We start from the raw sequence: 19824 nt of genomic DNA, 5'->3' as shown, positions 1-19824 counted from the left end.
TCAAAAAATAAGTAAATTAATAATTCTAATGATCATTTTTGCTAGGTAGAGAAGTACATAACTCACAATAATACAATATTATGTAATTTTTGTTACATTATTAAAAAAAATTACGTATTGTAAAATAAATGTAACCTATGTACGTACATAAATCAGCAACAGCTTCAGGAAAAGTAAAGGAGTATAATGCCATTGGATTTTATTAAACAGAAAAAAAATGGCTACCACAATAAAGTAAATAATATCAAATACAAAGAGATACTTAACATTATGAGTTAAACAGAAAATTTGCGAATAATAACATGTCGAAATTATAGTTGTGACTCGCATCCAAAAAAACATTAAAAAATCATTATTTCCTGGCATAGCCGATATAAGCCGATATCCACTTTAAGTTAGATTATACTAGTTACATAATGTAAACATAATTGTTCATTTCCTGTATTTACAAATTGTCCACGTCAAGAAAATATTTATTTTAATTATTTTTGTGTACAAGTGTTATTTCAAATAATCGCAAAGTCGAAAACTCAGAATAAAGTTATTTACATTTTTTTATGAAAATAAGGGACGAGACAAGCAGGACGTTCAGCTGATGGTAATTGATACGCCCTGCTCATTACAATGCAGTTCCGCTCAAGATTCTCGAAAAACCCACGGTTTCTGAGCGGCAATACAATAATTGCGTTCGTCACCTTGAGATGTAAGATGTTAAGTCTCATTTGCCCAGTAATTTCACTAGCTACCCCTTCAGACCGAAACACAATAATGTTTACACATTACTGCTTCACGGCAGAAATAGGCGCCGTTATATACCCATAATCTAGCCTGCAACCTGTTAAAAGCTTGCCACTTGTAAATATTACATTAGTTATTTATGTTAACTGTTGTATAATAAAACACGAATGTGGATTGATCTCACGAGGCGAAGCCGAGTGTTTTAATACCTAATTATCAATAGTTGCATACAAGACTTTATCTACACCCATAATATGAATCCTCTAAAAGATTCTGAAACAGTTAGCTTACTGCTAACATTAAAACAATGGCTGACGCACAAACCGTGCAGGCCAATAAATGGCGCAAAAAAAAAAAAAACATTAAAACAGCCGGTCCTAGTAGTTACTAGTAAAACCTTATATTAGAGTTGAGACGTACTAGGCAAAAAGCAATACTAGGTATGACGGTGACTGTGACTCAAAAGTAACAGCGACAAAATACCTGTTACAAAATACCTGTTACAAAATACCTGTTACAAAATACTAGCTGTTATTTTAATACTATCTGTGATAATATACTAGCTACTGTAGTGAGGCATATATTTTTCGTTGTTTGGTGTTACTTGTTAGCGCCATCTATACGTATTACATAGTACTTTCTCTTGTGGTAACTTCGAATTTCAAAAGTTCTGTTTAGGTAAAGCTGTACAGACCTATTAATTATTTTTATAGAACTTTGACATAATAAAAATAATCATTATACTTTCGTATTCATTATGTTTCAATACTACCTATGCTTAAACAGTGATCCTTACCTAGTACACAATTAAAATGTGCCCTTATCATACGAATAATTCAACAATAAAGTAGAAATATTCATCATAATATATTATTGAGTAGGTACTATCAAATTACCAATATAGGTTTTTTCTTTCAAAGAGGTGAGCCGTATTTTCCTGCTCGTAGGCACAATATAACTGTGAATAAATACGATTACAAAAAATGATATCAGAGACAGGGTATTCCATTTGAAATTTACTTCAATATTTTAATTAGGTACCTAGCTATCTTAACAATAGTATGTTAAATAAATGTATGAAAGTGATGTATCTATTATTTACAAATGTGTCTAAAAGAAAAATATTCAGTAAACAATAAAAGTAAACAGGGTTTTTCTTATCCCACATATTTTAAAAGAATAGTTGAACCATAACTATTTTATTACTTATTGAATTAAAAATAATATAACAGACCTACAAATCACACAATTATAGCTGTACCAAAATACTGTTAAAAAATACCTACTAAATACTCCTAATTATTTGTTCAATAACAGGTATTACTCAAATATCAGTTGCTACTAAAATACTAGCTGTTATTAAATACTTGTTCAGTAACAGTTGTTACTAAAATACTAGTTGTTATCAAATACTTGTTCAGTAACAGGTGTTACTCAAATAACAGTCGTTACAAAATACTAGGTGTTATAAAATACTAGTTGTTACAAAATACTAGTTGTTACAAAATACTCCTAATACTTGTCACTGTTATTTTTGGATATCTTGTCACAGTGACAACCGGTGATATTTTAATACCTGTTACAAATACCTGTGACGATAAATACGTCTCACCCCTACCTTATATCATCCATTACTGATTATATACAAATTATGTAAGTATTAATGAAAGAATTATTTATTTTAGTAGTAATTTACATTTTGTTTAGTGCAATAATTAAAATTCACATGAATATTATGTTCTTTTGCAACGTTTAAAATGAATCGCTCATTTTATGTAAACAAAGCAATAAAAATATCTAAGAAAAATGGCGGGGATTCAAATAACCTATTTTTTTTATGGCACGCGACGTTCTGGTAGTGTGGAACGCGCGTAAACAAAAATGTTCTTTGTTTGAAATTCATACAGATACCACGCATCGAGCAATAAGAATGTGGCTGTCTGTTAAAACTCTTTGAGCATGAAGGGATTGAAAAAAAAATAGGAGTGTTGTGATGAAATTCAGTACAACATTACAACACTCGTTTGGTTGATGTTATGGTTATTAGAACATTGGATGTTTTAATGTTGGCAATAAGCTAACTGTTTCAGAATCTTTAATAGAGGATTTAAAGCATGGGTGTAGATAAAACATATTACTTAACATTACATCCTAACTATAGTAATCTAATACAACAGCCATTCACTAAACACACGCTCATAAAACTCACAAATTCTATTCCCGCTTTCGTATTGTGTTCCAATCTCCATCAGTGCCTCCCCCCAGCTGATAATGTCCTTGGGGGATAGCGAGTGTATAGAAGCCAGGCCCCAGTACAGGCAAACACTTGGAAGCCAGGGTCTGTAAGGGCTCAGTCTGCGGTCGTGGCTTAGCTGTAGGTGTAACTTTAACTTGGCGACGAGGTAAGTGAAGTAGACGTCCTCTAGGTTTATAAGAGGGACCGTGTGAGCAGCCTGGAGCATGTCATCTATGTGTTTGCCTGAAACAATAAATTGTACCGGTCAAGAGCTCAGTATATGGGAACGATCAACAAAGTACCTACTATATAGTTATAGCAGTGAAATGTTACGTATTACGTAACTTTAGTTCACTTTATTTTTCAATATTGGTTACTTTTCTTGGGATGGGTATAAAATGTTAAACTCGCGTCAGGACACGTGGCCTGATGGAAAATTCGTAAAACACTCGTTAAAATTATGGATGAAAGTTAATTTTTCTGATAGATACATACTTTTTAATGTAAAATAAATGTAATAGTTCTAGTGTTAAATTTTTTTGCGACATAAATTGTCAATTTTGTGTACGATAGCTCAATAAATTATAATATTATATTTAATCACATAAATTGTGTACTGATAAATAAAGCAATTCGTGCGAAATTATTCCCTAACCATTCCAAATTATTCAAAAATGCACAACGTTAATGTTCAAGTTTTCACTTCTGCCGGCACTCCCGGAGTGTAAACCGGTTTGATTTTACAGGACACAGAACAAACTAGAACCTGTCAACGCGCTCAATAGTGACGCGGTGTGACAGAACAGCGTAATCGTTAAATTGTCAATTAACAATGGCGTACCACGTACTGTTTACAGTTGAAATATAAATTTTGAAATAATGGCGCCGTTGTTATAACTTGCAAAGATCATGCATGCTAAGAAATCGAATGGTATTACATCGCATTTGTAACAAGCACATTTTCAGTTATATTTATTCATCATCATCATATCAGCCGGAAGACGTCCACTGGACAAAAACCTCCCTCAATGATCTCCACGATGATCGATCCTGCGCTGCCCTCGTCCAACGTGTTCCGTCGACCTCGTCAAGATCATCGCTTCATCTTGTGGGGGGCCTACAAACACTGTCTTTCGGTACGTGATCGCCTTTTGGGGATTTTACTATATTTATTTATTTATCAAAATGGTGAATTTATTAAATACGCCCTAAAAAAGGTAATGTATGGAGTGTTGGTAACACTGAGCGGGAGAGGTGGGGCGCGGGGAGGGAGTTTTTTTGAATACAATGCGCTGCGTAATGTGATTGAAAATTCCTTCTGGTTTGTCCTTTTGTTTTGAGTTTTTTTACTAGAACAGCTGATGACAAGCTGAACAATTCATAAACATATCAACAGTGACTTTTTAAGTCCGATGAAATATTTAATATGTCCTAAAAAAACAAAAAAGGCACATAAAATAAGTGCCTATTGAGTATTAAGGTCTTAACATTTTAATCTCATAATAGACTAAGGACCTTTAGGACCTTTAGGACACTTTTCAAATAAAACATAAACATCGTTCCCTTGCTGGCAGCGCTCTTCTTTGACACAGCGCATATCCCTTGTCATTGTGGACAGTTTCTTCGTCCTATTTCATCCCCATGTAGGTTCAAAAATGCTCAAACAAATATTCATATTATATTATTTCTTATCAAGTACCTACATACAAAGTTTCATAGTTTTATCTTCGATAGTGACGAATTTCCATTCAAACTGCCATTCCTTATTCATGTTCTTTTTCAAGCTCTAGTCTACTTTTACTCTCTGTAATAAATTTTATCAAAATAGTTTCGGTGGTTTAGGCGTGAAAGCGTAACAAACAAACTTACATTCACATTTATAATATTATAAGTAGGTACTGATATATTGAAATACAATCGAGGATTTAATGACAGATGTCATATTATTATCAAGACAATACATTAGATTGATTGTACAATCTTACGTATTTACGGTGTATTTTATTTACGTAAATTGTCACCATTGATGAGATATCCAGTCCCGGACAAATACTCCGGCACGTAGTCTTCAGCGAGCAGCCAGCGAGGGATGTACCACTTGCTGTACTCCACTCTGTGGAGCTTATTGTGCTCCTTTCTATAACCTGTGGAATTTAGTGTTTACTATTAAAATTGAACAGTGTACTTGGTCTAGTTGTGTCTGTAATGGTAGGTGATTTTATATGATCTGTGATGAAATATCAAGTGGTAGGAATTAACCTATCATTATTGATATATAAACGGGTTTAGACCAGGTCACCCAAATGCTTGCATCTTCTATAAAAGGTCCGGCCTTGAACTCTGCATGCAATTTGGTGAGGATATTTTAATATTAATTGTATATTTTTGTGGCTGAAAGATATGGCAATATGTCGCATTGGGTATTGAATGGGTGATTAACGCTTTTACTCCCAGTTCACTCTAATGGAAGCCGCGTTAAAAATGATTCCTATCGAGCTCTTATGAAACTTCCAAGGTATTGCAGTGCTGAAAGTATGTTTGCGAGAGCGAGAGTGCCCGACTTCTTCGCAATAATTCGCACAAGAATTGCTTCTTTTTGGGATCGAATGAGACGCTCCAGCAACGGAATTCTGATGACTGTGTCTAACAATGTATATAATAACGATATTATCAAAAGATGGATGGACATCCATGTTGATAAAAATAGAAAATAAGCTATTTAATATAAGTAAGTAATTGTAACTTATTTAATTTAATTTTTTGTATGGTTAGTTAGTTGGATTTAGTGGTAATTAAATTGTAATTTTGATTTTAATTTGTATTTTCTATGGGTTATGCCTGAAATAAATGATTATTATTATTATTATTGTTATTTTTAAAGAAGAACGTTATACAAATAACGATGTGCTCAAAATCGTATGATGTCAGACGATGCTGCTTAAAGGTGATGTGAAATATTGTATTTATGTTGCATTATAAGGGGTAGAATGGCGGCAACCTTAGGGTGGTTTGCACCGATAATGGTCTGAAAATATGATGAAGGAAGAGTTACGGGAGCGAGTTAGATGTAGTTAGCCCAAGTTAGGAGTACATGGCCCCAGCTTAAGGAGGCCTATATTTGTAGAAAAAGGCTAAAAAGAAAAAAGGCGAATTGTATTAACTCATGTAATACTCACCAATAAGAGAATCATAGCTGCCTTCCACGATGCGCCTCATCGCCCAGGGGTTCACCAGCACATCATCGTCTGTTTTCAACAGGAACCTGGCCGCGGGACATCGGGCGCTGCTCCACTGCAGCATCAGTGCCGTCTTCAGCGTCAGGTTCTGGTAGTGGTCTCGGAACTGGTAGATTATGACGTCATGGTTCATCTTGGCTTCTAAGTAGTTGTCTGTCTGGAAAATATTGCAGGTCATCACGAAAGATACTGGTCACATGATATATAAGCAAGTAGGTGCCACAAACTGAATATAAGCTTCTGCACCCAGTACTTGCAGGACCAGTACACATGGTTCCAGTGTCACAAATTTCCATCAACAAGAGGTCGGGTCAATATCTTCATCATCATCATTTCAGCCGGAAGACGTCCACTGCTGGACAAAGGCCTCCCCCAAAGATCGACGACGATCGGTCCTGCGCTGCCCTCATCCGACCTACTCCTGCGATCTTGACCAGATCGTCGGTCCGTCTTGTAAGGGGCCTACCAACACAACGCCTTCCGGTACGTGTTCACCATTCAAGGACCTTTCTGCCCCAACGGCCATCTGTCCGACGAGCTATGTGCCCTGCCAACTGCCACTTCAGTTTCGCAATCATTTGGGCTATGTCAGTGACTTTGGTTCTCCTATGGATCTCCTAATTTCTGATTCGATCTAGCGGGGAAACTCATAGCATAGCCCTCTCCATTTCCCGCTGAGTAATAGTGCGCTTCCTCATAAGGCATAATATTTTCACGCTAGATGTAGTTATTGTATTTTTTCTGCTTTACAGCGTCCACGTGGACAATGTCGTGCGTCCCAGGCCCAAGGGTGTCGTAAGGAGCGACTAAAGGCATTTACCAGTGGGAGGCTTCTTTGCACAGGATGCCCACTATGGATTTTGGGTACCAGGATGGAGATTATGGGAAAACGGCGCCTTTTTCTGGCGTGAAGCAGTAATGTGTAAGCATTATTACTGTGATTAGGACTGAAGGGTGCCGATGCTACTGAAATTACTGGGCAAATGAGACTTACCATCTTATGTCTCAAGGTGATGAGCGCAATTGTGGTGGCGCTCAGAATTCTGCGCGGTACTACATTGTAATGGTCAAGGCGTATCAATTACCAGCTGTACGTCCTTTACGTCTCGTTTCTTATTGTCATAAGAAAAATACATAAATACAAAAGGGGTAGCATCACATTCATCCCGCCATTCGCAGACACTGATAAAAATACAAAAAAATTGCGTCATTAATTTTGATCTTATGTCATATATTATATTATTAACCGTAAGGTCATCTTCCTGGTAACCATTGAGCCCCAGCACAAAGAACGTCGGAAGTTCTTTGCCCCACGTTTTTCTGATGGCATCCCGAGCCTCGAAGTTGTCGGGTGAAGAGGACACCAGCGCCAGAAGTGGAATGTCGTGGTCCACGCAAGGCGAAGACGGCTCGATCAGCAATTGTCTGAAGATATTGAAGTTGTCCAGATGTAAACTCAAAACTCAAATAACTATGTATTCAAAACAATTCCCTTATGGTGTACATTTTATAATTTACCACCATTTCGGAAAAGTTAAGCTTTCACGAATGAATGAATAAGAGCCAACAATGAATGAAATGATGCAACAAAATACTTAAACCTTTACACTTATTTAAGAGAAAAATGTTAGTAAATTATTAAAATTAAAATATAAATAGGCGCGATTTGCAAAATCGATTACATATTTTAATTAGTTGTAATGTTTAAAATGATATTTTTAATTCCGCTACGTTTCACAAAATCATAATAAAAAGTAACTTTTACGCAAAAATCGAATGTAAAATAATGTTACAATTACACGTGTTTTAAACCTTAAAAAAGTGTTTTATTTAAATGATAAGTCTCATTCGCCCAGCGGTTTCACTAGCTACGGCGCCCTTCAGACCGAAACACAGTAATGTTTACCTACACATTACTGCTTCACGGCAGAAAAAGGAGCCTGTGTGGTGCCTATAATCTAGCCGGCATCCTGTGCAAAGGAGCCTCCCACAGGTCCAGTCTCAATTCCTGGAAGTCCTTGTACTTCCCTATTCATTTAATGCCCCGGGGAAGCACAGGGCAATAAGAATGATTGAGGTACGTGCATTTTATAAATAGCTATTACGTAGTGCAACAGACGAAATTCTCAATGAAATTTTCGATAGCAGATCTGGACAATCAACCAAACAGAAATCGATTTTGAGAAAATATGTATGAGTTTTTACAATTGCTCTTTTAAGACTTCCTATTGGCTTACATGTTATCTAGATAGTGTTTCAAACTTCTGTTCTTCCTGAAGTGTTGCAAATCTTGAAGCTGAACTGAAGGTAGTAAGGCCCTGGCTGCAGTGTCCGAGGCACCCCAGCACCAGATGAGCGGCATCGCCATCAACAACAACATCACCAGGTTCACCACGCGTCTGCGAAGACCTGCATGATACAGCCTCATCAGACCCTATTTTTTCTAACACTCCTTTTCAATAGCCGTATTTTTAGAAATGAGTAAGTATTTATAGCGATTTTAACTTTACTAAATTCTATTTATATAAATTCAACAACAATGCAACACACTCGAAAGTCAAAGGGTATAATAACCTTTAAGCAACGTAATGCCTTTTGGTTAATTACTTTTTAATCGGTAAAAACATTATAATAATTTTCTTTATAATAAATCTATATTTAAGTCATTAGTCAGAATATGTAGTGTTTTGATGACGAGCCTTACGACGGACGAGCGCAAGGAACAGATCAGATAACTAATAAATTCCAACGCAAAAGCCAAATATTGTTCCAATGATATACTTACGGGCGTTCCCAATATACTATCCACAGATAGAGATTAATTACTACCTTCTACTGTCAGTACTTAGTTGTCAATAATCTGAAGCTGTCCCAATAAACCCGATTAGTCATTCTTATCTCTATATATACGAGTATATAGAAATTTCCATACAAACTTCTATCGCTGGTAAGCTATACGTCGTCCCATTGCCGGCCGTAAGATATCAATAGTGATCTTAAAAATCCTGATGACTAATGCATTGTGGTCGGTTGTTGATAAGTAAGATAATTTTTAATTAACCTAACGTTTTGTATAGTTCGAAATCTCCTTCAATGATATAAGATATTATAAGAGATTAGAACATACATTCACACTCATAACAAGCTAATAAAAGTATATTTAAAAGTAAAACTGGCCAATTTAAAACATAAAACACAAAAGCTCTGAAAAAACCAGGTTGCACATACGAAAATATTAAAATCGTAGTTTTTGTTTAAAATAATTCAATAAATCTTAATCTTAAATCAATCTTAAAATACATTAAATTCCATTACTTATGCTACCATCTTAATATTATTAGAGCTATGGTTAAATTAATATTTCTTGCTAATGTCTCTTCCTCATAAACTGCTTGCGGGGCCTACAGATTGACCACTATCGTATAGTAACTTCCTGAAATCTAACTTTTTATGTAAATAGATATATCAATTATTGGTCAATGTTGAATTCTTAGATAATTTATACATTTAGATAGAGCCTCTTGCTGCTACACAACCGATGAAAACAGGCCAGGTTTATTACTTTTTGATTTCAGAATATTTATTATCTCAAAAAGAATACAAATTCACTTACTGAGATACTTAAACTAACATGATACATATATTGAGCGGCAAATCGTTATATACTATACACAATTTAAGACGTTATATTTAAAGTTACAATAATTACACAGAGTTACAATAAATACTAATTAGGTAGATACATTAATAACGAAATAGGTGGGTAAAGTATAAAATAAATGTTTACAGTAATGAATAAAATACCTACACTATTTTATTATTTATTATAATGACAGCTATGAGGGTATTTGTTTATTAAGGTCTCGTTCATGGTCATAGCCGGAAGCGGTCTAATAAAATAAGTTATGAGAAATCCTTCAAAAAATGGTGTTTTAACGTTTTTTTAAAAACAATTAATGACTGTAATTCTTTAATATCTTTTGGGAGGTTGTTATACAATTTTGCCCCTTCGTACATTATATTTCTTGTTCCATATTTTGTTCTAGGTTTTATTAAGCAAATATTGAGGGCTTGTCTTGTTAGAATTTTTTGAATGTTTATTCTTTTTGTGAATGTAATTTGTGTATGTAAATCCTTAGTTAAAATTTTTCTTATGAGAATACATGTGTTATATTTATATATTTGATTTAAATTCATTAATTTTGTTTCCCGATATATTTGAACAGTAGGAGTTAGGTAGTTGTATCGAAACAAAGTTTTAATAATTTTATTTTGACTTATTTGTAAGCTTTTTAAGTTAGTTTTTTCCGCCGTTCCCCAAATTTCCACTAAATATTCTATATGTGGCTTTATCATGGAATTATATATTAAATACCGCACCTTTTTTGGGAGGCATCGGGCCATTCCACGAAATGCTCCTGTTAGGGATGTAAGTTTGCTCCGCACACTTTCTATATGCGGTTTCCACTTTAATTGAGGATCAAGAATTAATCCCAAGTATTTCTCTTTGTTAACATTGTTAATAACTTGACTGTTTATAGTCAATGGGTTGTAATGACCAATTTCTTTATTTTTTGCAGCGAATATAATATAATTTGTTTTGCTTGTATTTATGGTTAGTAAATTTGTTTGCAACCATTCATGTAGAAGATCAAGGTCATGTTGTGCTTTTTTTACTATGGTATTTATTGATTGACCCGTGTAGAATAAACTTGTGTCATCAGCGTATAATGTTATATCTCCTTGTAAACCGATTTCATGAATATCATTTATGTAAATTAAAAATAATAACGGTCCAATAATTGAACCTTGTGGAACGCCATAAGTTACTAATTGTGGACTGCTCTGGGTATCATAAACCATATTGTTTTTTAAATAAGAAATTTTTAGATGAAAGGTACTCGTTTAAACGATTATGTAAAATTCTTTCAAATATTTTTGATAATATAGGTAGTACTGATATTGGTCTGTAGTTGTTCGGATTGGTTTTACTTCCTGCCTTATGTAATGGACTCACTTTGGCTATTTTTAAAGAATCGGGGAAATGGCCGTCAGTAAAGCACTTATTTATACAATGAGTGAGACTTTCTACTATTAAAGAGTTAACGCATTTTATGGTTTTAGTTGTAATTTTGTCTATACCAGAACTTGTGTTCGAGTCCAAATTATTTATTATTTTTTCTACCTCGTTTACAGTCGCAAGTTTCAGTTTATGTAGGGCTGAGTCATTTTGTAAAGTATTATCAGCCGTTAAAATCTTTTGAGTTGTATGATATTTTTGAGGAATTTGGCCAGCTAGTTCAGCTCCAATATTAGAAAAAAATATATTAAAATATTCGCAAATATCTTTACTTTCTGTAATTTGGCCTGAAGGAGTATCTAGTTTTGCAGGTGTTATTAGGTTTTTTTTTATTTTATTATGTGCTAAATTATTTATAAGTTGCCACATTTTGAATGGATTTTTCTCACACTTATTGAAAGCGTCATAGTAGTACTGATTTTTCGTAGTTTGTATAGCAACATGTACCGAGCTCCTTTCCTGCAAGAAATTTTGTTTTAGTTCTTTGTCTTCAGGAGAACGCTTTAATTGATGCCAGAGAATATTTCTTTTGTTTATAGAAGCAATCAAATCCTTGTTAATCCAATCTTTCTGGGGTTGATTTTGAACTTTAATTTTCGTTGCCTTGTTTTGTGATATTGCTTTTAATAGAGTAGACTCTAATAAGTTAAAGTCTTTATACAGATTAGTCTCAGTCATGTCTTTTAATGTGAAAAATAATTGTTTATAATTAACGGCTTCATACTGTACTCGTTTATTTGCTTCAGGTTTGACTCTCTTTACTTCTAGATAAATTTGTTTGTGATCTGAAAAAGAACTTTCGATGAGAGCCATATGGAAAGTGTTATTTTTTAAGCTGGGTACACACATGATCTAATAACGTTGCAGTGGTTTCTGTTTTGCGTGTGCAGTGATCTTTGTCAATTTTATTCAATACTCTCATACCATTTTCCTTTAGTACTATCTTATATTCTTTGATGGAGTTTTCTTTACTGAGTAGATTTAGATTTAGGTCTCCAAAAACTAATGCTCTTCTTCTTCGCGAAAGTTGGTTACTATACGTCTCCAAAAACTTTTTCACATTTGAGGAAGGTTGTTTATATATGACCCCAATGTCTAGAGAGAGATTTTTCAAATGAATCCATAGAAAGTGGTTGAAGTCTTCACATTCATCATCTAGAAATTCCTGTTTTAAATTTTTGTGCACGTATATTGACACACCACCTCCTACACTTGTAGTTCTATGGTTATAGTAATGATTGTAACCTGGTAAGTTAAGTCTCTGAGCGTCTAGTTCATTTTTAATCCATGTCTCAGTTATAATGACAACATTCAATGTTGCTTTAAAACTTTCTATGATACATCTAAGTTCATCGTGTTGACCAGGCTTTACTAAGCTTCGAGCGTTTGCATATAGAAATTTTAATGTTTTGTTTGTGATTGTGACGTCGGCATAATTATTAGTTATTTCGTATGTATTGATATCTAGATCTGTTGATTCTTGGTCTTTATTTAGTTTTTTGATGCTTGTTTAATAATTTTTGGATTTCCTTTGATATATTTAATAGTTAGGTGCTCTTCACCATTCTCCTGTCGTATTTTGAGTTTATTTTTAAGTTCTGTTAAGTATTTTATCTGTTGCGGAGTTTGATCGGAATAGATTCGGACTCCTTCTAAGTTGATAGAGTTTTTGTTACGTAGTATTAATTTAGCCGTTTCTTCTGATGTAAAACATACTTTTAACGGTCGTCCTTTTTTATTATTATATTTTCCAAGACGTAGGATTTTCTTGACATTTGGTAAATAATCAGGGCAAATACATTTTAAGATTTCGTCTACCTTAGAACTATCGACCTCTTGTCTTGCTTCCCGGCTTTCCAGGTGCTGTTCGGGGATACCAAATATTACTACATTTTTACTTCGCTCTACACGTTCTTGAATTTCCGTTATTACATCGTTATAAGAACTTACTACTGGAGATTGCAATTGTAAGTTTGTTTGAAAGCACGTCTTTATTTCTGAGATTTCAGTTTGTAGTTCAGAAATTTTTTCTTCGTTGAGCTTTACTGTATTTTTTAATGTTACCATTTCCGATTTTAATTTCTTATTTTCAGTGAGTAGGTGTTCTGTTGTGGTTTTGATGTCCTGTAACTGTTCTCGGATGGAGGTAGTATTCTCACTTATTGTAGTGATACTCTCGTTATGACGTCTGCTAGATTCTTTTAGTATATCTAGAACTTCTTTCTTAAATGTGTTGAGTTGGCTAAAAAAGTCATTATCAGGTGCTTTTCTTTTTCGCAATGAGACATTTCTTGATACCGGTTCAGCTACGTCTAATAGAAGCTTAGACAGATCAGGTTGGGAACTGCTGTTATTTCCCGTTGATATCATCTTCTCTGATAACTTTTTAGTAGGAGAATTAGAGACACTCATTTTTTTTTGATAAGTTTTTTATCGCCCCGCTTATCACCCCGCTAAGTACTTAATACGCACCTTTATAATCTCTCAGGTAGATGCGTCGGTGCCAGATTTTAACTGCGTTTCTTTTACTCTAATGGTTGATTAATAAGCACTTTAGGTAGCACAACGAAACACGGTTATTGCAGTACGCACTCGAAATTAAGTTCTTTAGTTAGGATGTTTGAGATAAAAGTAAAACTATTTTATAACACTATAATAATATATACACGTCCTGTCACAACGACTGCCTGCAGTAAACTTCTACTTTACAAGCTACGTCTATCACCCGCGGTTTGTATGTCACTTTGTGTCGTGCATTGCTCACAATAGAGATTAGCTTTCAACCTCAATGACGTTTTTACAGCTGCCGCAGTCTATTTAGACGTATAATTAATGATTTAAGGACGAATTGTTAGAATTATATTCTTCCTCGGATCGTCTGCTATGTCTATTCATATCGTACTTTTGATATATTGCTCTATCTTGGAAGGCCATCCAAGACCATAGACCAAAGTCTGTGCGTTGGTTTAACGGTTATCATTTTGGTTTACTATATTTTATTTTAAAACTATGTATTCATACTATTTTCTTTGATTAACGTGAGTGTTACACATTTAAATAAAACACTTTTAAAGGATTAAAACGCGTGTAATTGTAACTGTTATTTACATAAGATTTTTGCGTAAAAGTTAGTCAGCATTCCCCCTGAACACAGATCTCAAAAGTTCTTGAAACGTCAGGTTGACTAAAATAAAAATGTAACTTTTACGCTAAAATCTAATATAAAACAGTTACAATTACACGCGTTTTAAACCTTTAAAAGTGTTTTATTTAAATATTTAAACAATGTATTCGTCAGTAGACTGATGAATGACATATCACTTTTGTTTTTATTTATTTATTCTAAGAGTTACACATACAACTTACATTTATTACATTATATTATTATATTAAGAGTAGGTATATACTTAGATTATTAATGTAGTAGTCTAAAACCAATTGGCCTGTTAATACCATACTAAACGCAACATGCCCTTTTGTTTATCCGTTAGTATGAATTTACACCATTGTTATGATGTTTGTTAATAGGGCACATTGTAGATTGGATTCGATTATTAACAGCCACACATGGAGTATTGTTGTCATCTCTGGTCTGGCGCACCCCAGTATCAGCTCGATCCATTTGACCGCGTGCATCACGGAGCAGTTTGAATTGTCGGGGACCCAATGCTCTGTGAACGGCTGGATCACTTGGCGTTGCGTAGAGACGTCGCTTCATTGTGTGTCTTCTATCGCATTTATCACGGGGAGTGTTCCGAAGAGTTGTTTCACTTCATTCCTGCCGCCGAATTCCACGTTTACGTTCAGTGCGACGGTTTATTGTGGATGAAATATTGGCATAGGTCACCTGATCTTTCTATGAACACGTTACCTAATCTTTCTATGAACAAATAACATTATCTATTAATTATTTCTTTATGAAAGGCGAACCTACAGACGCTGCAGCTGTTCTCTCAATAGAAAAAAAAAGGTTGTAAGTATTCAGGAATAATGTAGTCTAAAGCCAACGGAAATGTGGAATCAATGTTAATGAATTAAAAATGAAACGAAAACGTATTTCTAAATATTTTATAATATTATATTGTAATAAAATGATAAGGATTAATATCGGATTAAAATATTTGTGTACAAGCTTTTACATTTCCGCTTTATAATTGTGAATTTTTTAAAGTATAAAGATGGATATAGTATGTATGTTATCCTTAAGAGATAGACATACTACTACACTGTAGACCTATATAAGATACACAACTTCACAATACATTATTTTGTTTTATTTCAAAGGGCTTAGACAGCGTTTTCGTTGAAAGCTCCCAGACGGCTTATTTTTTTCCGACACCTCCAACAAATATTGTTAATGTATACAAAGATGAATACAAAAACTAATATAAATAAAAATAATATTACTAAGACCATCCTCGAGAACCACGCTATCCATTGGTGAGAACAGCATAAAAGTCGGTGCAGTAGTTTTTGAATAGTATATCGCGGACAGACAGACAGACAGACGGGGTGAAGGAGTTGTTTTATAATAGGTAGTGAAGTCACCTTTACTATTTGTCAAATTATGTTATGTAGTCAGTTTACAGACGTTGTGCTGATGTCTATGTGGTTTCTGTTAATTGTTTTGAATATCAAACGGCTACAATCGCGCCAGTGTGGGGTTACAAATACCTCATTGTTTACTGAATGGCCGATTGTTTTTCAGGGCTGAGGTTAATAAAAGTCAAATGTAGTTTAACGGAGTAGAATATTATTTCAACTAACAAATTGCTATTTCTTATCGCGCCATTTATTACTCTAGGTAATTGACATGACCCGTAACAGTTGGGAACTGTACTCTCGAAATTGTTACGTCTACCTTGGACATATTATCCAGTTGGGCAGGTCCAACTTCGGGAAAGAGGTCACTCGTCGAATCCAACTCGGATGGGCAGCGTTCGAAAAGCTCCGTAAAATCTTCTCGTCCAAAATACCAGTGTCTGAAGACGAAGGTTTTTAACCAATGTGTGTTGCCAGTGATGACATACGGAACACAGATGTGGTCGCTAACTATGGGCCTTATGAGGAAGCTCACCGTTGCTCAGCGTGCAAAGGAGAGGGCTATGCTCGGAGTTTGGTGGAGATCCGTAGGAGAACCAAAGTCATCGATATAGCCCAAATGATTGCGAAAGTGAAGTGGCAGTGGGCATGGCACATAGCGCGGCGGACAGATGGCCGTTGGGGCAGTAAGGTCCTGGAATGGCGACCACGTACCGGAAGGCGTAGTGTGGTAGGCCCGCAAGATGGACCGACGATCTTATGGAGTAGGTTGGATGAGGGCAGTGCAAGACCAATCGTTGTGGTTACAGTGGGAGGCTCCTTTGCACCGGATGACGGCTAGATTATGGGTACCACAATGGCGCCTTTTTCTGCCGTGAAGCAGTAATGTGTACCTAAGCATTATTGTGTTTCGGTCTGAAGGGCGCCGTAGCTAATTCATATATTCACTTATCTAATTTCACTAGAAATTACTGGGCAAATGAGACTTAACATCTTATGTCTCAAGGTGACGAGCGCAGTTATAATGCCACTCGAGCTCAGAATTTTTGGGTTTTTCAAGAATTCTGAGCGGCAGGTCGTATCAATTACCATCAGCTGAGCATTCTGCTTGTCTCTTCCCTAATTTTCGTTAAAAAAAACACCGATAATGATCCTATTGGTCTTCCAAAAGATTATAGAGGTAAAAAAAGGTCATACGAACTCACCAATATACTTCAAAGCCATCCACAACGTCTTTTTTCGAATTTCGAAACGAATTCATAACAACACAAGCGTTCACTTCGCGGTTTGACTGCGCTGTAGTCTCAAGTCTGTAGGTACTCGTAAGTCGTAACGTTTTCAATGTTTTTAATTCCAAGCCTCACCTTACCTCACTGGTAACCGTCGTCCGGCAAACAATGCTAAACAGACTTATTAAGTCCACGCCTATAACCCAGCTTATCTTCAATCGATAACTCAAACAAACATATTATTCACAGTGTGGGTGCCTTAACATTTTTGAAAATAATGTGTGTTGCCAGTGATGACATACGGAACACAGATGTGGTCGCTAACTATGGGCCTTATGAGGAAGCTCACCGTTGCTCAGCGTGCAAAGGAGAGGGCTATGCTCGGAGTTTGGTGGAGATCCGTAGGAGAACCAAAGTCATCGATATAGCCCAAATGATTGCGAAAGTGAAGTGGCAGTGGGCATGGCACATAGCGCGGCGGACAGATGGCCGTTGGGGCAGTAAGGTCCTGGAATGGCGACCACGTACCGGAAGGCGTAGTGTGGTAGGCCCGCAAGATGGACCGACGATCTTATGGAGTAGGTTGGATGAGGGCAGTGCAAGACCAATCGTTGTGAACATCTTTGGGGGAGGCCTTTGTCCAGCAGTGGACGTCTTCCGGCTGAAATGTATGAATGAATTGACATGCCATCTGCTTGGACTGCCGAAGAAAGTCGGAAGTTAGCGGAATTAGATAATAACGAACTCTTTGGCAAATTTCTGTAAACAACATTTATGACCTTGCGGGACTCGAACCCGAGCGCTCTTCCACTGGTCTAACCGCTCGAATGAGGTATCGTTTATAAATCTTGATATGTCTTGTTCAACTTTCAGGTTGTGGCTTCATCTACAGGATCTACTTTACAGTTGATGATTAAAGATGCATATTACGAAATTTACTTGAGATGTCGCTTTTTCAAAATATCTAAACTCTTTGACATTTCTTACGCATTATCGGGATGTCATGTCGTCTATACACTAGCATATTCTAAGTCTATGGTTACAGTGGGAGGCTCCTTTGCACCGGATGACGGCTAGATTATGGGTACCACAATGGCGCCTTTTTCTGCCGTGAAGCAGTAATGTGTACCTAAGCATTATTGTGTTTCGGTCTGAAGGGCGCCGTAGCTAATTCATATATTCACTTATCTAATTTCACTAGAAATTACTGGGCAAATGAGACTTAACATCTTATGTCTCAAGGTGACGAGCGCAGTTATAATGCCACTCGAGCTCAGAATTTTTGGGTTTTTCAAGAATTCTGAGCGGCAGGTCGTATCAATTACCATCAGCTGAGCATTCTGCTTGTCTCTTCCCTAATTTTCGTTAAAAAAAACACCGATAATGATCCTATTGGTCTTCCAAAAGATTATAGAGGTAAAAAAAGGTCATACGAACTCACCAATATACTTCAAAGCCATCCACAACGTCTTTTTTCGAATTTCGAAACGAATTCATAACAACACAAGCGTTCACTTCGCGGTTTGACTGCGCTGTAGTCTCAAGTCTGTAGGTACTCGTAAGTCGTAACGTTTTCAATGTTTTTAATTCCAAGCCTCACCTTACCTCACTGGTAACCGTCGTCCGGCAAACAATGCTAAACAGACTTATTAAGTCCACGCCTATAACCCAGCTTATCTTCAATCGATAACTCAAACAAACATATTATTCACAGTGTGGGTGCCTTAACATTTTTGAAAATAAATAACTATTAAGATAGCCATTGTTATAATCTTTCATATTCACAAAATCACTCATATCAGCGTTTTGCGAGTCAGCTCCCGAAGATGCCGTCTAGAAGCGAAACATGTGTGTGTCGAAGTCATTTTGTGTTAGATTCACACTAAAATTCATCACTTTATTGCAGAAACTTTCTGAATTTGTGGTCATTGTAGAATATGTAATTAGATTGCCATAAAAATATTGAGCCTACTTGAATTTCAATGATTCACATTTTATATGTCATACTATAACAAAGTTTCGCCCTATCCCACATAAGACCTAACTCAAAGTCATGGCTCATTAGAAGCATTCAGCAACCAAGCTCCACTACCATGTCTAGTGCTGATGCTATTCTATAAATGACGGTGCATGGACGTGACTCGTGTGCCGAGTATCTCCCTCAAATACGTGCGAAGGAACGATGGCTGGTCCATGCTTCAACTCGTGAACGGGTGCTGCTTGTAGTGCCAGGTCAATCTGTTATAGTTATTAAATCATTGTATTTGTTGGATGCAATTAGTAATTGTGACAGTGATCACGACCATCATGTTCACGAAGCATCCTTACACAAACAATGAGTTCAAGTTCTAAAGGTTGATGCATCCCATATACGATAATTTATATTTATACAGTTATTTTTTTATTACTTTTTATGAAATTAAATTATATTATTTAAACACGACTCATATATTGGATGCAGCACCTTACAAACTAATTTGTTATGTATATTACAGCCATTGTAAAATACTCTATTTAATTGAAAAGAGTGGCCGTTCAGTTTCTTATATGTTCTTCTCAAGAGCTCAAATTTATACGAACATTCGGTAATTTAAAAGAAATATTTGTAGTGACGATTCAAAAGCGCTTATTTTGAGCCTAATTGAATAAAGCTTATTTGGCTTTGAATTCGATTGTGCTCACAATCGTAGCGTCACTGGAAGCACTAGCCCGTTAACTGGTGAGTGAAAAAAAAGTGTGTATATATTTATGTATGCACGCAAG

The 19824-nt window shown here is 35.7% G+C and overlaps 1 protein-coding gene across 1 annotated transcript; it reads right to left on the bottom strand.

Annotated features, from left to right (window-relative positions):
- LOC126969804 (beta-1,3-galactosyltransferase 5-like) lies at positions 1 to 18987 on the bottom strand. Its single transcript, XM_050815370.1, has 6 exons — positions 18503 to 18987; positions 8448 to 8619; positions 7458 to 7635; positions 6151 to 6367; positions 4984 to 5118; positions 1 to 3217 (listed from the first exon to the last, which is right to left on the bottom strand). Exons 1-6 carry the CDS (start codon positions 18519 to 18521, stop codon positions 2904 to 2906), a joined length of 1035 nt encoding a protein of 344 aa, XP_050671327.1. The 5' UTR covers positions 18522 to 18987; the 3' UTR covers positions 1 to 2903.
- Positions 18988 to 19824: the final 837 nt, after the last annotated feature.

This window comes from Leptidea sinapis, chromosome 19 (genome assembly GCF_905404315.1).
Source record: "Leptidea sinapis chromosome 19, ilLepSina1.1, whole genome shotgun sequence".
NCBI lineage: Eukaryota > Metazoa > Arthropoda > Insecta > Lepidoptera > Pieridae > Leptidea > Leptidea sinapis.
The sequence above is the reverse complement of the archived record's forward strand: the minus strand, read 5'-3'. Positions and strand labels throughout refer to the sequence as shown.

Excerpts from the sequence above, each read along its gene's own strand:
- LOC126969804 (XM_050815370.1), bottom strand. Across the intron at positions 5,119-6,150 it reads CAGCTATGATTCTCTTATTG|GTTATAGAAAGGAGCACAAT; the intron begins GTGAGTATTACA and ends TAAATTCCACAG. Across the intron at positions 3,218-4,983 it reads CATCAATGGTGACAATTTAC|GCAAACACATAGATGACATG; the intron begins GTAAATAAAATA and ends TTATTGTTTCAG.